The sequence below is a fragment of the Budorcas taxicolor genome, chromosome 9 (assembly GCF_023091745.1).
Source record: "Budorcas taxicolor isolate Tak-1 chromosome 9, Takin1.1, whole genome shotgun sequence".
In the NCBI taxonomy this organism is placed as follows: Eukaryota; Metazoa; Chordata; class Mammalia; order Artiodactyla; family Bovidae; genus Budorcas; species Budorcas taxicolor.
This window is the reverse complement of record NC_068918.1, coordinates 15,161,558-15,177,873: the sequence shown is the minus strand read 5'-3', so window position 1 is coordinate 15,177,873 and position 16,316 is coordinate 15,161,558. Positions and strand designations below refer to the sequence as shown.

General features: G+C 38.3%; 1 protein-coding gene across 1 annotated transcript in view; it reads left to right on the top strand.

Annotated features, from left to right (window-relative positions):
• SNAP91 (synaptosome associated protein 91) overlaps positions 1-16,316 on the top strand; it is a 166,466-nt gene that overhangs the window by 81,914 nt on the left and 68,236 nt on the right. The window contains exons 10-12 of the mRNA XM_052645916.1: positions 4,405-4,475; positions 6,532-6,537; positions 10,249-10,276. Coding sequence (XP_052501876.1) covers positions 4,405-4,475; positions 6,532-6,537; positions 10,249-10,276 — 105 coding nt within the window. The remainder of the gene's footprint in view (positions 1-4,404; positions 4,476-6,531; positions 6,538-10,248; positions 10,277-16,316) is intronic.

The window sequence follows — 16,316 nt, the reverse complement described above, 5'->3', positions numbered from 1 at the left end:
CATAAAATACTATTAAAAATATCTTTATTAGATAAAGATTTATGAATTTTGTACCACTATAATAAAAAGCAAAAAAATCAGTGTGCTTTCATTTAACATTATTTAATTTATATACATTTTCATGGTAGTTTTTAAAACTAACCTACATAAATTATATGTTAACCCCCCCCCCCAAAAAGGTGGATGTTTAACTCAAAGATTAGCTGTTAGAAATGTTGAATCATCTTTATTTCAACTACATAGACTGTTCTCGCCATGGAACAGAAGTAAAACTAGATACATTGTTTAATAGGCTGGCAGGTAAGAAGAAAATAGGTCCTTAATTGTCTCATTTAGTTTGGGCAGAGTCTGAAGGGAGACAAAGGTTTAGAAGAATATTTAAATTTTTGTTTTTTAAATTAGAAAATTATTAAAAGAAGATTTACAAACTTGGGTTTAATTTTAATGATATGTAATATTCATTATAATTTATATAATCTGTCCAATCTAGAGATGTAATATTTTATTTAATGATGTCTGTATTGTCATAATTTGAGGAACAGAGCCCTGCCCTCATCCTTAAAGAAGATAAATCTTGCTCTGGATCTGGTATTAATAGAAAGCTGTTCTGATGCAGAGATTCATTAGACACTGGTAACGCGCTTTCCTCTGCTTTTGTTATGACCTTAAAAGTCACATAAACTTCAATATTAACGTTTATTTTAAAATTACCTCCTTATTAAAAAAAATCCTCTACTTCATTTCTCACAAGTAACCTAGTTGTGGATTTTGTTGGGATCATGAGCAGCAAAACTAAACACACGCCCTGATTTTTATTTAGAAGTCCCCATAGGCCTTACTGGAGGCTCATCGTTGGATGGGGGGTTTAGACCCACTGTGACAGTCTGGTCTGATCCAAGCTGAAAGGTGAGCTCTTCTAGGGTTAGTCCTTCAGACAGGGGTAGACCAGGGCTAGTCTGGAAGTGGGTCAGCAATGCCAACCTGTGTGAAGTCTAAGATTAGATTCTGCTCTGTGGCAGCCATGACTTCTGAATCTAGCCATGGCAATGAACAAAAATACCCACCAAGTAAGAGGATTAAAGAGGAGATGGGGACCAGAAGGGCTCCCTGTTGACTGGCAGTGGGAAAAGGCTGTTGCTAACTGAGAAAGGATTAGAATTCCTTTCGCAGCAAGATGACACAGAGGAATTGAATGGATATCTTTTAACTTAGAAAATGGACAATAAATACCAGTGTGGCATCTGTAGCCCTTCTTAAGTTGTGCATGTAATATCATCATAACAGCATTTTAAATGATGTATAAATGTTGAAGAAAAATATTTTTAAATACTCAAAAGTACAGTACTGGATAAGAAGTGAATGTGATATCAGAACTGAAATATTTCCTCCTCAGCCCTTTCCAATGGTTTCTTAGAGCTAATGATCAAAAATTAGAATGTTCTTTTCGTTACTTTTTTTTTTCATTTGGTTTTAATGATGCTTAAGCATTTGACTTGTAAATGGATGGTTCCTTTCAAAATCAGCTATGAATTTTTTCCAAGAAAGGGATTTTCAAAATATTGTTTCCTGTTTGGTGTGTGTGCATGCATGTTCCAAATTTAATATATCTCCATTTATGAATAACATCTTAGGTTTTGATGTCAGGAATTCTGGCTAATCTGAAAACTACTGGTAAAGAAAAGTCTCCTTTTAAAGACTGTACCACTGAATCAGTAACCATGATATATCACTGTTGTTTATTCGCTTTCACAAGCTGCCTCTTATTCTTTGGGTTGGTGTTTTCATCTGATTGGTCTATTGACTTCAGCATTATTTAAAATAAGCCACTAAGGACACTGCTGATTATTCTGAAGTTCCTTTTACAACAGCAGAGGCATTCTCAAAATTTTGCCCCTTTGGAAATCTGAGACTGCTTTCATTTTTGTCTGCTGCATGGCAGAATGCACTCAGTGCCATAGATGGAGTTGAGAACGCCAGCATTCCTGCACTCACGAATTTTATTATCAAAGTAGTTTCTTTCCCTCTGAAAATATTTGTGTTTATTTCTGTTAGATTTAAAATGTGCTAATAAGAGATATAAATAATAAAGCATCTTTGAACCTCTAAGGTAAAGTGCTGCAAACTCAATTTTATGTGCAGTGTATTGCAGAGTAACACCTCAGAGTCAGTTTTGCAGTCTGTGTTTGTCTCAGCTATTGTGGTTTTTTAACTACTACTTTGTTTTTAATTTTTTCTTTGATTATTAAGAAATTTAAAAACTGAAACTGCAAACTATCATCCTAGTATTTTACATTTTGTTTTAGATAATTAAGAAATTATTTATATAGGAAAAAATAACTACTTTTGTTATAAATTTGTTGTTAATTTAACATAATGTTCTCTATTTTGTAACTATAAATAGCATTTTTAAAACAGATTTAGCACAGAATCACATTTCTTTTACATTGCATTTAATATTCAAAGGACCTTAAAGTTCTATGCCCAGGCCTCCTAGGTTCCATTATTATGACAATTATAATCATTATAATTATGAAAATATGGCAGTTTTGAAGTTATCAAGTGTGGATTCATCTAAAAATTGTGAAGCCATTTTTGTCTTCTTCTTTTCGAGGTTACAATACACATTCTGTTTCTTAAGTGATCACATCTTAGTAGTTTATAGTTTTGCTGTAAAGCAAAATTTTCTTTATCTCTTGAAAATTCTTTTTTTAAAGCTTAGAAGTATACCCTTAGTTTTAGTTCACTGTGATTTGCTAGGTCCACTTTTACCTGCTGCTGCTGCTGAGTCGCTTCAGTCGCGTCCGACTCTGTGACCCCATAGACAGCAGCCCATCAGGCTCCGCGGTCCCTGGGGTTCTCCAGGCAAGAACACTGGAGCGGGTTGCCATTTCCTTCTCCAGTGCATGAAAGTGAAAAGTGGAAGTGGAGTTGCTCAGTCATGTCCGACTCTTAGCAACCCCATGGACCGCAGCCTACCAGGCTCCTCCATCCATGGGATTTTCCAGGCAAGAGTGCTGGAGTGGGGGGGGGTGCCATTGCCTTCTCCACTTTTACCTGAACTGTATTTAAAAATTCTAACTTTATAGTTTTAAAAATTTATGATACCCCCTGAAAGTCATTTATTCTGTAGACATTAGCTTTTTATGTAATGTTCAGAGAGCTAGCTATCTCTTTGTACCCTACCTTTACCACTTTGGTCAATTTAATATTTTTATTCACTTACTAATTTGTAAATTTATGTTTGGCTCACTTAGTAATTTACACTTAAAATAATCATGTAATTACATATATAATAGTCATTATTGTTAAAACAGCTTATGAGCATGTTAGTAAAATGAAAATGAATATTAAATATCTGAACTTTCAGAATTAAAATATTTCAAAAAGAATTTATTTTCATTTGTCATTATAGGTACAGTGTAAAATGTAGTTGTATAAACTGCCTTGAATTCTGTGACCTATTTCAGCATTTACCATAGTTACGTTAAAATGCTTCAAAATTAATTTTATATTAATTAAAAAAACAGTTGTCAAAATTAATTTATCTATAAATGTTATGATAGTCTTTGAATGCCTATGCTGCTGTCAAGGTCTAACTTGAGTTAGGATTTTTCAAGAAAGATGAAATTAGATTTCTAATACTTGAAGAATAGATGGGGTAGAATATTTATATGAACCTGTTATTTCTCTTTTTAATATACAGTAAAATGCCATCACTTTATATTGCCTAAAAATTATGAAAACAAATATTCAGGTACTTCTTACTAAAAGTTGAAAATATGTATCAAATTTGTCAAAATGCAGTAGTCTTATTAAAACATTAATATTTGCTAAAGTCCCTATATTATGTATATAAATAGCTCAATAATAAAAAATCTTAATTGTGGTCAACTATTAAAATTATATTTCCCCCCCACAACTTTCACTCTCCCTTTTTTAATAAAGTAATGACTTTCTCTACTATTTCAGTCAAGTGTGGATAAGTGAGATTTTACTGTATTTTCATATTTCTGTACGTTTGTATTTGGGCACTTATATTTTTGATTTGGATGTAAATATCATTACTTTCTCACTGTGTTCTTATGGAAATACATTGTGAATTTGATTTAATTGTTTACTACATTTAAATAATATCTTTAAAGAAAGTCTATCCAATGCAATTTATACACTGAAACCACACTGTAACACTATTTGTTATGCAGTGAAGTTATGTATATGTAAGATGGGCCTGTTTGAGATTATGTGAAATTTAAATACTTAAGTACCAAAAGCACCTGAAATGAAATTATCTCCCATATGTATTGGGGTACACTGACCTCCACTATACAAAGTTACAGTGATGTTCCAGTGTGTTATTTGGAAAGAAAGCAGTACAGACATTTAATTTGTACTTTCTTATTGTAGGCTCCCAGCAGTCTTATGGAGACCCTTGAACAGCATCTAAATACATTAGAAGGAAAGAAACCTGGAAACAAGTACGCATTAGTTGTATATTCTGAATAAGACAGAAAAATACTAGAGTTGTTCTTTATACAGTGAGATTTATCATGGTACTGCAGTTTCATGGTATGCTTTATTGTAATTCTCAGTTCCCTCAAAACCCCCCACCCTTCCCATTAACTTGTAATAACATGACCCCATACATAGGTGATCTATCTGTGGGCTAATGCAGCAGGTTAGTAGGTTTTACCTCTGTTGGCTGAACTTGCTGACTTATTTATTTGCCCTCAGAAGGGATTCACAGTCCTCAGAAAAAGAGTTGCTTCTGTCTAAAAGTTGAGGCTGTCGTCAATGGGCACAAGTAAGAATGAGCCCGATTTCCCAAGCAGCCTTTGAACACTGTTTTGTTGCCAGCCCCAATGTGGAAAAAGCAAAGCCCTCTGGCATCGCTTTCTGCACTCTAGACTCTCCCCACGTGGACCCTTCGGCGTGGCATGCTGCTGACTCTTGACTCAGATATCTGTTTCTAGACAGAGTAGCAATCGAGCAGCGAGAAGTACACTTTTAGTATATTTTCAACCTTTGTGTTTGGACACTTAGATTTATATACATTTTTCCCAATCACATGCCAAAAATGTCCAGGTTCCATTTTTGTTCTCTCCAGCCGGGGTCATACTTGTCTGTTCACAAGACCTGATCCTTTTCAGTTTTAGCGCCTTTCTTAGACTGTAATTCTGCTAATCTTGGATGCCTGTCTCTCCTTGTCTCTGTGTGTGGGCATCTTATACATCCCAGGAGGGCCATCTCATGAAGCCTTCCTTAATCATGCACTGCACTGTGTTATGACTTCCCTTCTCCTCCCCCCGCCCCCACCCTCATATGTGGTTTAAATGGATTTTCTGTTTCCTAAGGTCAGAGACTATTTTGTACTTCATTCTCTTCATCTAAAAACTTAGTGTAGCTCTCTCTACAGAGCCAGTTTGAAATCTGTTTTTGTTGGTGTTCCCAGCTGTATGTTGATTCTGTTTAGATTGACAGTAGAAATTGGCAGAGACAACCCATGAACTGCTCATTGCAGGGCTGTCAGCTGACCATGGATTTTACCTGTGATACAGCTATTTAAAATGCATCTCCTTTCTGCTTGTTTCTCTCTGGGCATTCTCCTAGAATCGAGATTGTTGTGTCTCAAAGTCACTTTTTTGCTTGTTGTTTCATTAGCTAAGGGTTATTTGTCATCTATTACAAGTTAGTATAAAAATTACTGCATGTCTTAAATTTTCAATAATAAACAATGACGTGGGACTCTTAGGCAGTGATGGCAGAGCTGTTTGGAGTGACGACCGGCAGGATCTCTGAGGGGCTCTGTCAGGGTTGTCCCAGATCTGTCCCCACTTCACTGTTGGCCAAGGGTGATTGTACTTGTGCGGGTAGATTGATGTCAACTAAAAAGGCATGAGAGTAGTAAGTCACAAAAGAAGGTGGCCACTTCCAGTAATTGCAGCCTCTTACCCCACACCATATTAGGGTGTCTAGGAAGCCAGATGAGTTACCTAGGATTTAAACCAAAGGACACAGGAAGCCTGGGCAGAGTCCCTGCTCCTCTGGCTGGTGGATCCGTCTAGATGAGGAAATATGCACATCCCGGAGGGAGAGCCTCTCCCCGGGCAATGCAGGATGTGCATGGGTGCAAGGCGGATAAGCTGGCTTATCTGCCGTCCTCCCCCTTCATGTCCTCACACCCTGCACAGGTCTACCCTTTTCCCTGCTTAAATCTGCCAGGGCAGCATTCATGTGAAAAGCCATCTCCCAGAGTGAATTTCATCAGCCTAACTTCAGATCTCAAGCTGCCCCCTTGTGGCTGCTACAAACTATTTTTGGGCTATTTAGCTATGGACATTTAGAGTAGTAAAATAAAAACTTCACGGTCTTTTGTTTTGAATTGCCTTTGACTGAGCATAATTTTCCTCTCTCCTTTAAAATCATTTAATGCTTGTCAGGTTTCTTTTCTGAATTGGCTAAGACCACCTCTGAACTTGTATAGTAGTTAACTGTTTATTTCTTTGTATGTTTGTGCTTACCTGGGAACTTAAGTGAAGGGTGAGTACTGTATTGAGTGACTTTTTTGCATTTGGTTATTACTAAAAATGCAAAAAACACTCTTAAGATTCCACATTTAGTATTTAAAACATTTAAAACTGATTTCTGTCCATTTTACATATCTGTGTTTTTTCCATTATACTTTTGAAATTTGTCTCTCAAGGTGACTGGCATAAATGGTTTTACTTTATTTTGGTGTTAAATCAAGACTAACAGACTCTCTTAGGTGGCTGTACAGATACTCCTCTGAGATTTTAGAAATCAAAGACTTCTTCATTTGTTTAGTAAACAAAAAATTTACCTGTGCTCATGGCAGAACTGCCAAAAGACAATGTTACAGAGAAAATTAATTAAAGAGGTTTTCTTTGTCTTCCAGAAGCAGTATAAAATTATTCTAAGTAGATACTTTAAAAGAAGCATTTTCAAATGTCTGCTAAAAATATGTAGGTCTTTTCTATTTAGTGCCTTGTATCCACTGACAACTCATTTTTTAAATTTTCTGCAATACTGTGTGATATGCATTTGTACATTAACTGTTTCTGTAATTCCACAGAACTAAAGAGAGAACTTGATTTTGTTTTATACGTGGATTTACTAGCTGTTGAGGGTGCAAGAAACCTCAAGATTAGTGTAATTAAAATTATTTGGAAGAGACAGGTTTTTCTCGTATGCATTTTGTCTATCTTTCTGACTAGCATTTATGACCAAAACTGTATAGGGATTAGTGTTATGAATAAGAAATAAAATTTCTTTTCTTGATAGCTTACTGTTAACACATTGGTAGCAAATCTTGGCATTTTCTGTGTTCGTCATAAAAATCCATGGTTTGGTTGTAATGTTTTACAAGAGTTAGAGTACATTACTATAGGTCATTCATTCTTGTCTTAAATTAAATTCATGTCTTATTTTTCCCCAAGATGATTCACTGTGTACTAAATTTCTCTAGCCCAAGTAATTGAAATCAGTACTGAAATGAGTACCAGGCTTTAAATAATGTCATATTTTATATCTAAAGATTATAGCATTTTCTTTTATAAAGGGCTAGCAGCCAGCGATAGGGTAGGGAATCAGCTAAGGAACAGGTTAAAAGAAGCAGTCCGTGTATTATGTAAGAGAGGAACAAATGTGCTGGGCTCCCCTGTGTTTTTCATCAGGACAGGCTGGAATGTGAAACGTGCACAGACAGACTTGGACCGGAGCCTGAAATCCACCATTAAAGAATGATGAGGCTTGGGCAAGTTATTTACCTCTTTGAGCCTCAGAGCCCTCAGACTTTAATCAGTGATGAATGATGCTTCTTAAAGCAGTGGCCCCGATGGGAACACCTGGTTCTCCCTTTTTGAGGAAATCATGACGAAACCTGGATCTGGTCCATGGAAACAGAGATCGTACATCCTGACAGTTTAGTTTCATAAGAAAATAACTGTTAAGATGTTCGGCTAATTTATTCTGCAATATATTTATCTGATATAAAGCAATGAGATAGAATTGCTTCCTTCCAAAAATCTGGCATCTAGTGGCGAAGACAGGCAAATAAGATACAGTGCAGTAAGTGGAATGATTGGAGGAGACAGACAGTAGGTTTTTGCTTAATCCACAGGGTGACTACAAGTGTCATTTAGTAATAGCATTCATGCAAGAGCTTGGCAAACTGATTCTTGTGCCAGTGATGATATTTTGTACTTAGGTTTGAGCATGATATTCTTTAACAGTAGGTAGAGAAATTGTCATTTTTACTGTATCTTTATTTTGCTACAGAGCATAGAATATGTCAGAAACCTTTATATATTAGTTTGGACCTATAGTTGAAAAAGTTCTCATTCCTCCTCAGTTCTCTTTTCTGCATTAATATTTCTCATTGTGTCAGTACCACTAAGAATTGATTCATTAAAAGCTCTTGAGAGAGAAACAAATTAATTTCAATTAACTCATTGTTAGAAAGTGGCCATATCAGGTGGCTTCTGTGTTTCTGTTTTGGCTTTGCAGGGTTAAGACTATTACTTTCTTGAATTTTTATTTAGACCTAACTCCTTTCCTTTTCCACATATTTAAAGAGAAAAAATGGTGGGAGTGGAGAAATTATTAACCAAAAACTCATTAGGGAATTTTTAACCTTAGTAGTAGATTTGTAGGTTCCTAAGTTTCTGAGATACAGAGAATATTGTGATTCCATTTATTTCAGTAGACCCTTAATGAGCAGCATAGATATATATATCCTTTTCTCCATAGGGTATGTTATACTGAAGATACCAGCCAAACTAAACATAACCTTATCAAGCATCACCCTTAGGCTTCTATCTTCATTATATCACAGAGATCTCTGTAAGACATCTCTTTATTTCACATTCGTTTTCAGTAAAAACCAAACAGGAAATGGCAGGCATGTGTTTGCAGATGAAGTTGAACATAAGAGCTATTAAAATGCATCTGCTGCTGCTGCTGCTGCTGCTAAGTCGCTTCAGTTGTGTCCGACTCTGTGCGACCCCATAGACGGCAGCCCACCAGGCTCCCCCGTCCCTGGGATTCTCCAGGCAAGAACACTGGAGTGGGTTGCCATGTCCTTCTCCAATGCATGAAAGTGAAAAGTGAAAGTGAAGTCGCTCAGTCGTGTCAGACTCTTAGTGACCCCATGGACTGCAGCCCACCAGGCTCCTCTGTCCATGGGATTTTCCAGGCAAGAGTACTGGAGTGAGGTGCCATTGCCTTCTCCAAATGCATCTAAGATTGTTAAATTTCTTTTGCTATGTCCAGTAAAACAAAAAATTCATGATACTGTACCAAACTCCAGTTACTAAATCTCTGCTAATTTTACTTTACTCCTGCCACGCGTGCTATTATCTCTGAAAATAAATAGAAAACTATCCTCTAAGACCCTGATGATAGTCTTCTTATTGAAATCTCTTTTTTTCCTTCATCATGCTTCCTTACTAATTTATTTTCTGCCAATTCAGGGTAGTAAAATCTAAGCTGTTTAGGCAGTTGTTTCTGAAGCATTTTGCTGGGAATGACATACAATAATCAGTGCCACCAGTAATCTAACTGAAAAAAGAAATGTATTTCATCCTGATTTTCCCTCATTCCCTTAGAAACAAGGATTGAGGTTACCATTCTTTTCAAGCTCTCAAGTTTTCACAGGATAATGAGAACATTTCTCATAGATAGTTTTCATTACAGCCATGAAAAAAAAGACAAGCTCTAGGACATGAAAGTTGAGACACATATCAGGCACATGTAGGGATTTCTTTTTATTCTAGTGTTCCTTTTATGTATCACAATTTGATTAAATGAATCACAATGTACTTTAATCTTCATGGGTTTTCTAACTTTTAAAAATATTAAACCAGATAGTTTTGAAAAAAGTCTATAAAGCATTATTTTTCCCAGGTCGTCTTGGGCAAATTTTTTAAAATTGCAAGTTGAGCAGTTTATTTTTGATGGACGTGGGCAATACAGATCAACTCCAGTAGTTAACTGAGTTGCTAGAGATACAAAAAAAAGATTTTGAATTTAAGAATTTTTAGCACTAGAAATTAAGTGGATGGAAAACATTAGAAGCAGATGTCAGATAAAAATTGTTTTTAGAAAATAGTTTATGCATTACTAAAAAGTCTATATATAAACAGGTTAATGCTTGACCAAGCATCAGACTTAAATGCTTCTGCAAATGTATTCAGGTTTATTTAGTGTTTATTCTTTTTGATTTCCTTTTAGATCTGGTGCTCCCTCTCCATTAAGTAAGGTAAGTTTGTCTTGTGTGTGTGTGTGTTTTGTTTTTTTTTTTACCTTTTTAACAACTTTCGATTGTAGAGTTCAGTGGCAGTAAGTACATTCACATTGTTGGGCAGGCATCGCTGTTATCCATTTGGAGAACATTTTCTTCCCAAGCTGAAACCCTGTACCCTTTAAACATTTCCTCATCATTTCCACCCTCATCCCCTACACCCCCAACTCCTGGCAAGGCACCATTCTACTTTTTGTTGCTATGATTTTGACAACTCAAGGGGCCTCAAATAAACTGAACCTCTCAATACCTGTTCTTTTGTGACTGGCTTATTTTACTTAGCACAGTATCTTCCTTGTTCATCCTTGTTGTATTGGGTTGGCCAAAAAGTTTGTTTGGGTTTTCCCTTAAGATCTTAGCATGTGTCAGAAATTTCCTTTCTTTTGAAGTCTGAATACTATTCCATTCTATGTACAGACCACATATTGTTCATCCATCCCTCCATAGATGATCGCTTAGGTCACTTCCACCTTTTGGTTATTGTAAATAATGCTGCCGTGAACATGGTATACAAATAGTTGTTCAAGTCCCTATTTGCAGTTCTTTAGAGTCTGCACCCCGGAGAAGGCAGTGGCACCCCACTCCAGTACTCTTGCCTGGAAAATCCCATGGATGGAGGAGCCTGGTGGGCTGCAGTCCATGGGGTCACTGGGAGTCGGACACGACTGAGCGACTTCACTTTCATTTTTCCTTTCATGCATTGGAGAAGGACATGGCAACCCACTCCAGTGTTCTTGCCTGGAGAATCCCAGGGACAGGGGAGCCTGGTGGGCTGCCATCTATGGGGTTGCACAGAGTTGGACACGACTGAAGTGACTTAGCAGTAGCAGCGCCTGCACCCAGAAGTGAAAATGCTGGATCCTATGATAATTTTGGAGGAGGGCATGGCAACCCACTCCAGTGTTCTTGCCTGGAGAATCCCGTAGACGGTGGAGCCTGGTGGGCTACAGTCCACGGGGTCGCAAAGAGTCGGGCTGACTGAGTGGCTAACACCTTCACTTTCATGGTAATTTTATTTTGAATTTTTTGAGAAAGGTAAGGTAATTTTTTCTTTTTTTTTCCTTTGTATTTCCTGTTACATTAGTTTCTCAGTCCAATATCATATAGCAATGTCTACTTAGCCCTCTATCTGGACTAAAAATTTTTTTAAGTAGGGGAAATTTTCATACATTTATATTACAACTGAGAACAAATATATCAGTGTAACATCTTACTAGTTTCAAAGGACTTTTAAGAACTCTGAATCATAGCCTGGTGAGATGAATAAGGCACATGATGTTGTGCCTGCCTTGATGGTACATACATGTTAAGTTGCTGCAGTTGTGTCTGACTCTACGATATTATGGACTATAGCCCACCAGGCTTCTCCGTCCGTGGGTTTCTCCAGGCAAGAATACTGGAGTGGGTTACCATGCGCTCCTTCAGGGGATTTTCCTGACCCAGGAATTGAACCTGAGTCTCTTAACATCTATCTGCACTGATACGTGGGCTCTTTACCACTAGCACCACCTGGGATGATAAAGAAACCAATCGTCATTGGGTATCCTTCCAAACATGTCTTTTAGACAGTCTATTGTAATAACTGTCATAACTCCTTCAACTCCCTTTTCTCCTTTAGCGTCTTGTAAGGACAAGATTAGGGTTGTCAGTGACAAGAATGATTTTAGTTCTGTAGGTCGGTAGTTTAGATTTGCCATTGTATTTTTCAGGCAAAAATGCGATAAATGTGCTCTTTCCTCTTTGCCGAATTTCTGTCATGTAACTAATGTTATTACAGAGAAGAAAGATGGCATTAGGACTGCACAGGGTACCCCAGACACCCTGTACTCTGTCAGCACGTGGCCATCTGCCTGAGAGTTCCTCAGGGAGCGCCATCAGTCAGACAAACCACTGAAGCTCCCTGGTGATCATGCTGCAAAGCTGGATTTCAAATCATGTCTGTGAAAGAATTCTGCCACAGAACTGCTGAGTGGAGTGTGGCAAAATGCTGGGATCCTTTAGGATGGTCTGTTTAGGTATTTTGGCCAAATCAAATTTTGACTGTTTTTTTTTTTTTTTTGTAATAACAGGATTATTTTGGTTCTGTTTTTCTCCCTTCCTCATCTCTTGAGAGCTTATTATTACAAGGCAGTTTTTAGTGAGCCTTTGGAGACCTTCATTTCTGCGTTTCTGTTGGTAGATTCATTGCTGTCAGTACATTCTCCTCGGTATTTCCTAAACATCACTTCCTAAGCTTATTTACATGTGTCGGTTGAAACAGAAACCACACATTTATTTCAGAGTTGTCAGTGCCCACAGGGGACAGCACGCAAGTTCGTTTCTGTCAGTTGTTTCTATTCCCTTGTTACTCTTTCACATTCCATTGGGAAACTGAATTTTTGGTGAAGAACAAAGCTTGAGTTGACCCTTAAGTTGGCTTAAAGCTCAACATTCAGGAAACGAAGATCATGGCATCTGGTCCCATCACTTCATGGAAAATAGATGGGGAAACAGTGGAAACAGTGTCAGACTTTATTTTGGGGGGCTCCAAAATCACTGCAGATGGTGATTGCAGCCATGAAATTAAAAGACGCTTACTCCTTGGAAGAAAAGTTATGAGGAACCTAGATAGCATATTCAAAAGCAGAGACATTACTTTGCCGACTAAGGTCCGTCTAGTCAAGGCTATGGTTTTTCCAGTAGTCATATATGGATGTGAGAGTTGGACTGTGAAGAAAGCTGAGCGCTGAAGAATTGATGCTTTTGAACTGTGGTGTTGGAGAAGACTCTTGATGGTCTCTTGGACTGCAAGGAGATCCAACCAGTCCATTCTGAAGGAAATCTACCCTGGGATTTCTTTGGAGGGAATGATGCTAAAGCTGAAGCTCCAGTACTTTGGCCACCTCATGCGAAGAGCTGACTCATGGAAAAGACTTTGATGCTGGGAGGGATTGGGGGCAGGAGAAGAAGGGGATGACAGAGGATGAGATGGCTGGATGGCATCACTGACTCGATGGACGTGAGTCTGAGTGAACTCCAGGAGTTGGTGATGAACAGGGAGGCCTGGCGTGCTGCAATTCATGGGGTCGCAAAGAGTCGGACACAACTGAGCGACTGAACTGAACTGAGCAGCAGTATTCATACTGCTCTTGCGTTTATCTTTTATCTTTTTTGGAAGCGCTTGGTGCTTGGCACTTGTTTATCTTTGGGTTTTGAATTCTTTATGAGCTATATTCTTAGTCACTCAGTCTAATACTTGTGCCCATACTCAGTCACTCAGTTGTTTCTGACTCTGCAACCCTAACGGACAGCGCCAGGCTGCTCTGTCCACAGATTTTCCTGGCAAGAATACTAGAGTGGGTTGCCCTGTCCTCCTCCAGGGGATCTTCCTGACCCAGGGACTGAACCTGCGTCTCTTATGTCTCCTGCATTGGCAGGTGGATTCTTTACTGAGCCACCTGGGAAGCCCAAGTAAGATTACTGAATCAGGTTGCAATTTCCTCCTTCAGGGGATCTTCCTGATCCAGTGATCAAACCCATCTCCTGTGGCCTCCTGCATTTGCAGGCCAGTTCTTTACCACTGAGTCACCTGGGAAGCATATTCTTAGGCAAATAGCTATTTGTTGTTCAGTTGCTAAGTGATGTCCCACTCTTTGTGACGCCATGGACTGCAGCATGCCAGGCTTCCCTGTCCTTCACTATCTCCCACAGTTTGCTCACGCTTATGTCCATTGAGTTGGTGATGCCATCCAACCATTTCATCCTTTGTTCTCCCCTTTTCTTCCTGACCTCAATCTTTCTCCTCATCTGGGTCTTTTCCAATGAGTCAGTTCTTCGCATCAAGTGGCCAAAGCATTGAAACTTCAGCTTCAGCATCAGTCCTCCCTATGAATATACAGGATTGATTTCCTTTATGAATGACTGGTTTGATCTCCTTGCTGTCCAAGGGACTCTAAAGAGTCTTCTCTAACATCACAGTTTGAAAGCATCAATTCTTTGGCACACAGCCTTCTTTATGGTCCAACTCGTAACATCTGTACATGATTCCTGGAAAAACTATAGCTTTGACTATATGGACCTATTAAACAGATACTATTTAAGTCTGGAAACTCCTATACATTGCTTATCTCCTGAGTCCATTTTCTTAATTTATTCTTTTTCAAATTTCCCCTACATTTGGTCTGCTTGAAATTAGGTGTCCTGTTATAGCAGTGGCCGATGGCCCTTGCTTGATCTTGGTCTTTGTGCATTTTGGTGCTGTTACGTCTCATTTCCACTTACAGAACTGAGTATCAGTGGACTGTTTTGAGATGATCCATTCATCTTTCTCTCATGAATACAGGCAAATTAAATATACCAAGTAAAAGAGAATAGAATTAGGATAGTTACTATACAGTTCAGTTCAGTTCAGTTGCTCAGTTGTGTCCAACTCTTTGTGACCCCGTGAATCACAGCACGCCAGGCCTCCTTGTCCATCACCAACTCCCGGAGTTTACCCAAACTCATGTCCATTGAGTCAGTGATGCTATCCACCCATATCATCCTCTGTTGTCCCCTTCTCCTCCTGCCCCCAATCCCTCCCAGCATCAGGGTCTTTTCCAATGAGTCAGCTCTTTGTATGAAGTGGCCAAAGTATTGGAGTTTCAGCTTCAGCATCAGTCCTTTCAATGAACACCCAGGACTGATCTCCTTTAGGATGGACTGGTTGGATCTCCTTGCAGTCCAAGGGACTCTCAAGAGTCTTCTCCAACATCACAGTTCAAAAGCATCAATTCTTCGGCTCTCAGCTTCCTTCACAGTCCAACTCTCACATCCATACATGACCACTGGAAAAACCATAGCCTTGACTAGACGGACCTTAGTCGGCAAAGTAATGTCTCTGCTTTTGAATATCCTATCTAGGTTGGTCATAACTTTCCTTCCAAGGAGTAAGTATCTTTTAATTTCATGGCTGCAGTCACCATCTGCAGTGATTTTGGAGCCCCCCAAAATAAAGTCTGACACTGTTTCCAGTTTCCCCATCTATTTCCCATGAAGTGATGGGACCAGATACCATGATCTTAGTTTTCTGAATGTTGAGTTTTAAGCCAACTTTTTCACTTTCATCAAGAGGCTCTTTAGTTCCTCTTAACTTTCTGCCATAAGGGTGTTGTCATCTGCATATCTGAGGTTGTTGATATTTATCCCGGCAATCTTGATTCCAGCTTGTGCTTCTTCCAGCCCAGCGTTTCTCATTATGTACTCTGCATAGAAGTTAAATAAGCAGGGTGACAATATACAGCCTTGATGTACTCCTTTTCCTATTTGGAACCAGTCTGTTGTTCCATGTCCAGTTCTAACTGTTGCTTCCTGACCTGCATACAGATTTCTAAAGAGGCATGTCAGGTGGTCTGGTATTCCTATCTCTTTCAGAATTTTCCACAGTTTATTGTGACCCACACTATACAGCATCTTATTTTTTTAATAATTAGCTGACTATTAGGTCCTCTTCTTAAACCAGCATAGAACAATAAATGTTGGGTTTTATTTCACTTTTTAAATTTTATCTTTTCACATTAGTGAAGGTCTATTCTAAAGCTGTCAGTGACTTGAATCTTGTTTGGGGATAGTTCTCTGCTGTTTGTGAACTATTTTTTAAGTCAGATTTCTAGATGTTACAGGCATCTGAGAAGACTTTGCGTACAGTCTGTTTAAGATGCAGAAAAGAATGGCCTGGGTTTTAAAGCAATCATTACAGTTGATTTTTTTTTTTCATTTTTGCAGCTAGCAAGATCTTTCCCACTAATTTTTTGTTTAGGAAATATGTTTGGCCTTCAGTTTATTTTATTTTTTAAATTGAAGTATAGTTGATTTACAGTGTGGTAGTAGTTTCTGATGTTCAGCAAAGTGATCCAGTTTTAAATATGTGTGTTAATTCTTTCTCAGTTTCTTCTTCCATCATAGGTTATTATCAGATGTTAAATGTAGTTCACCATGCTATATGTATTCAGTAGGACCTTGTTTGTCTGTTTTACATATA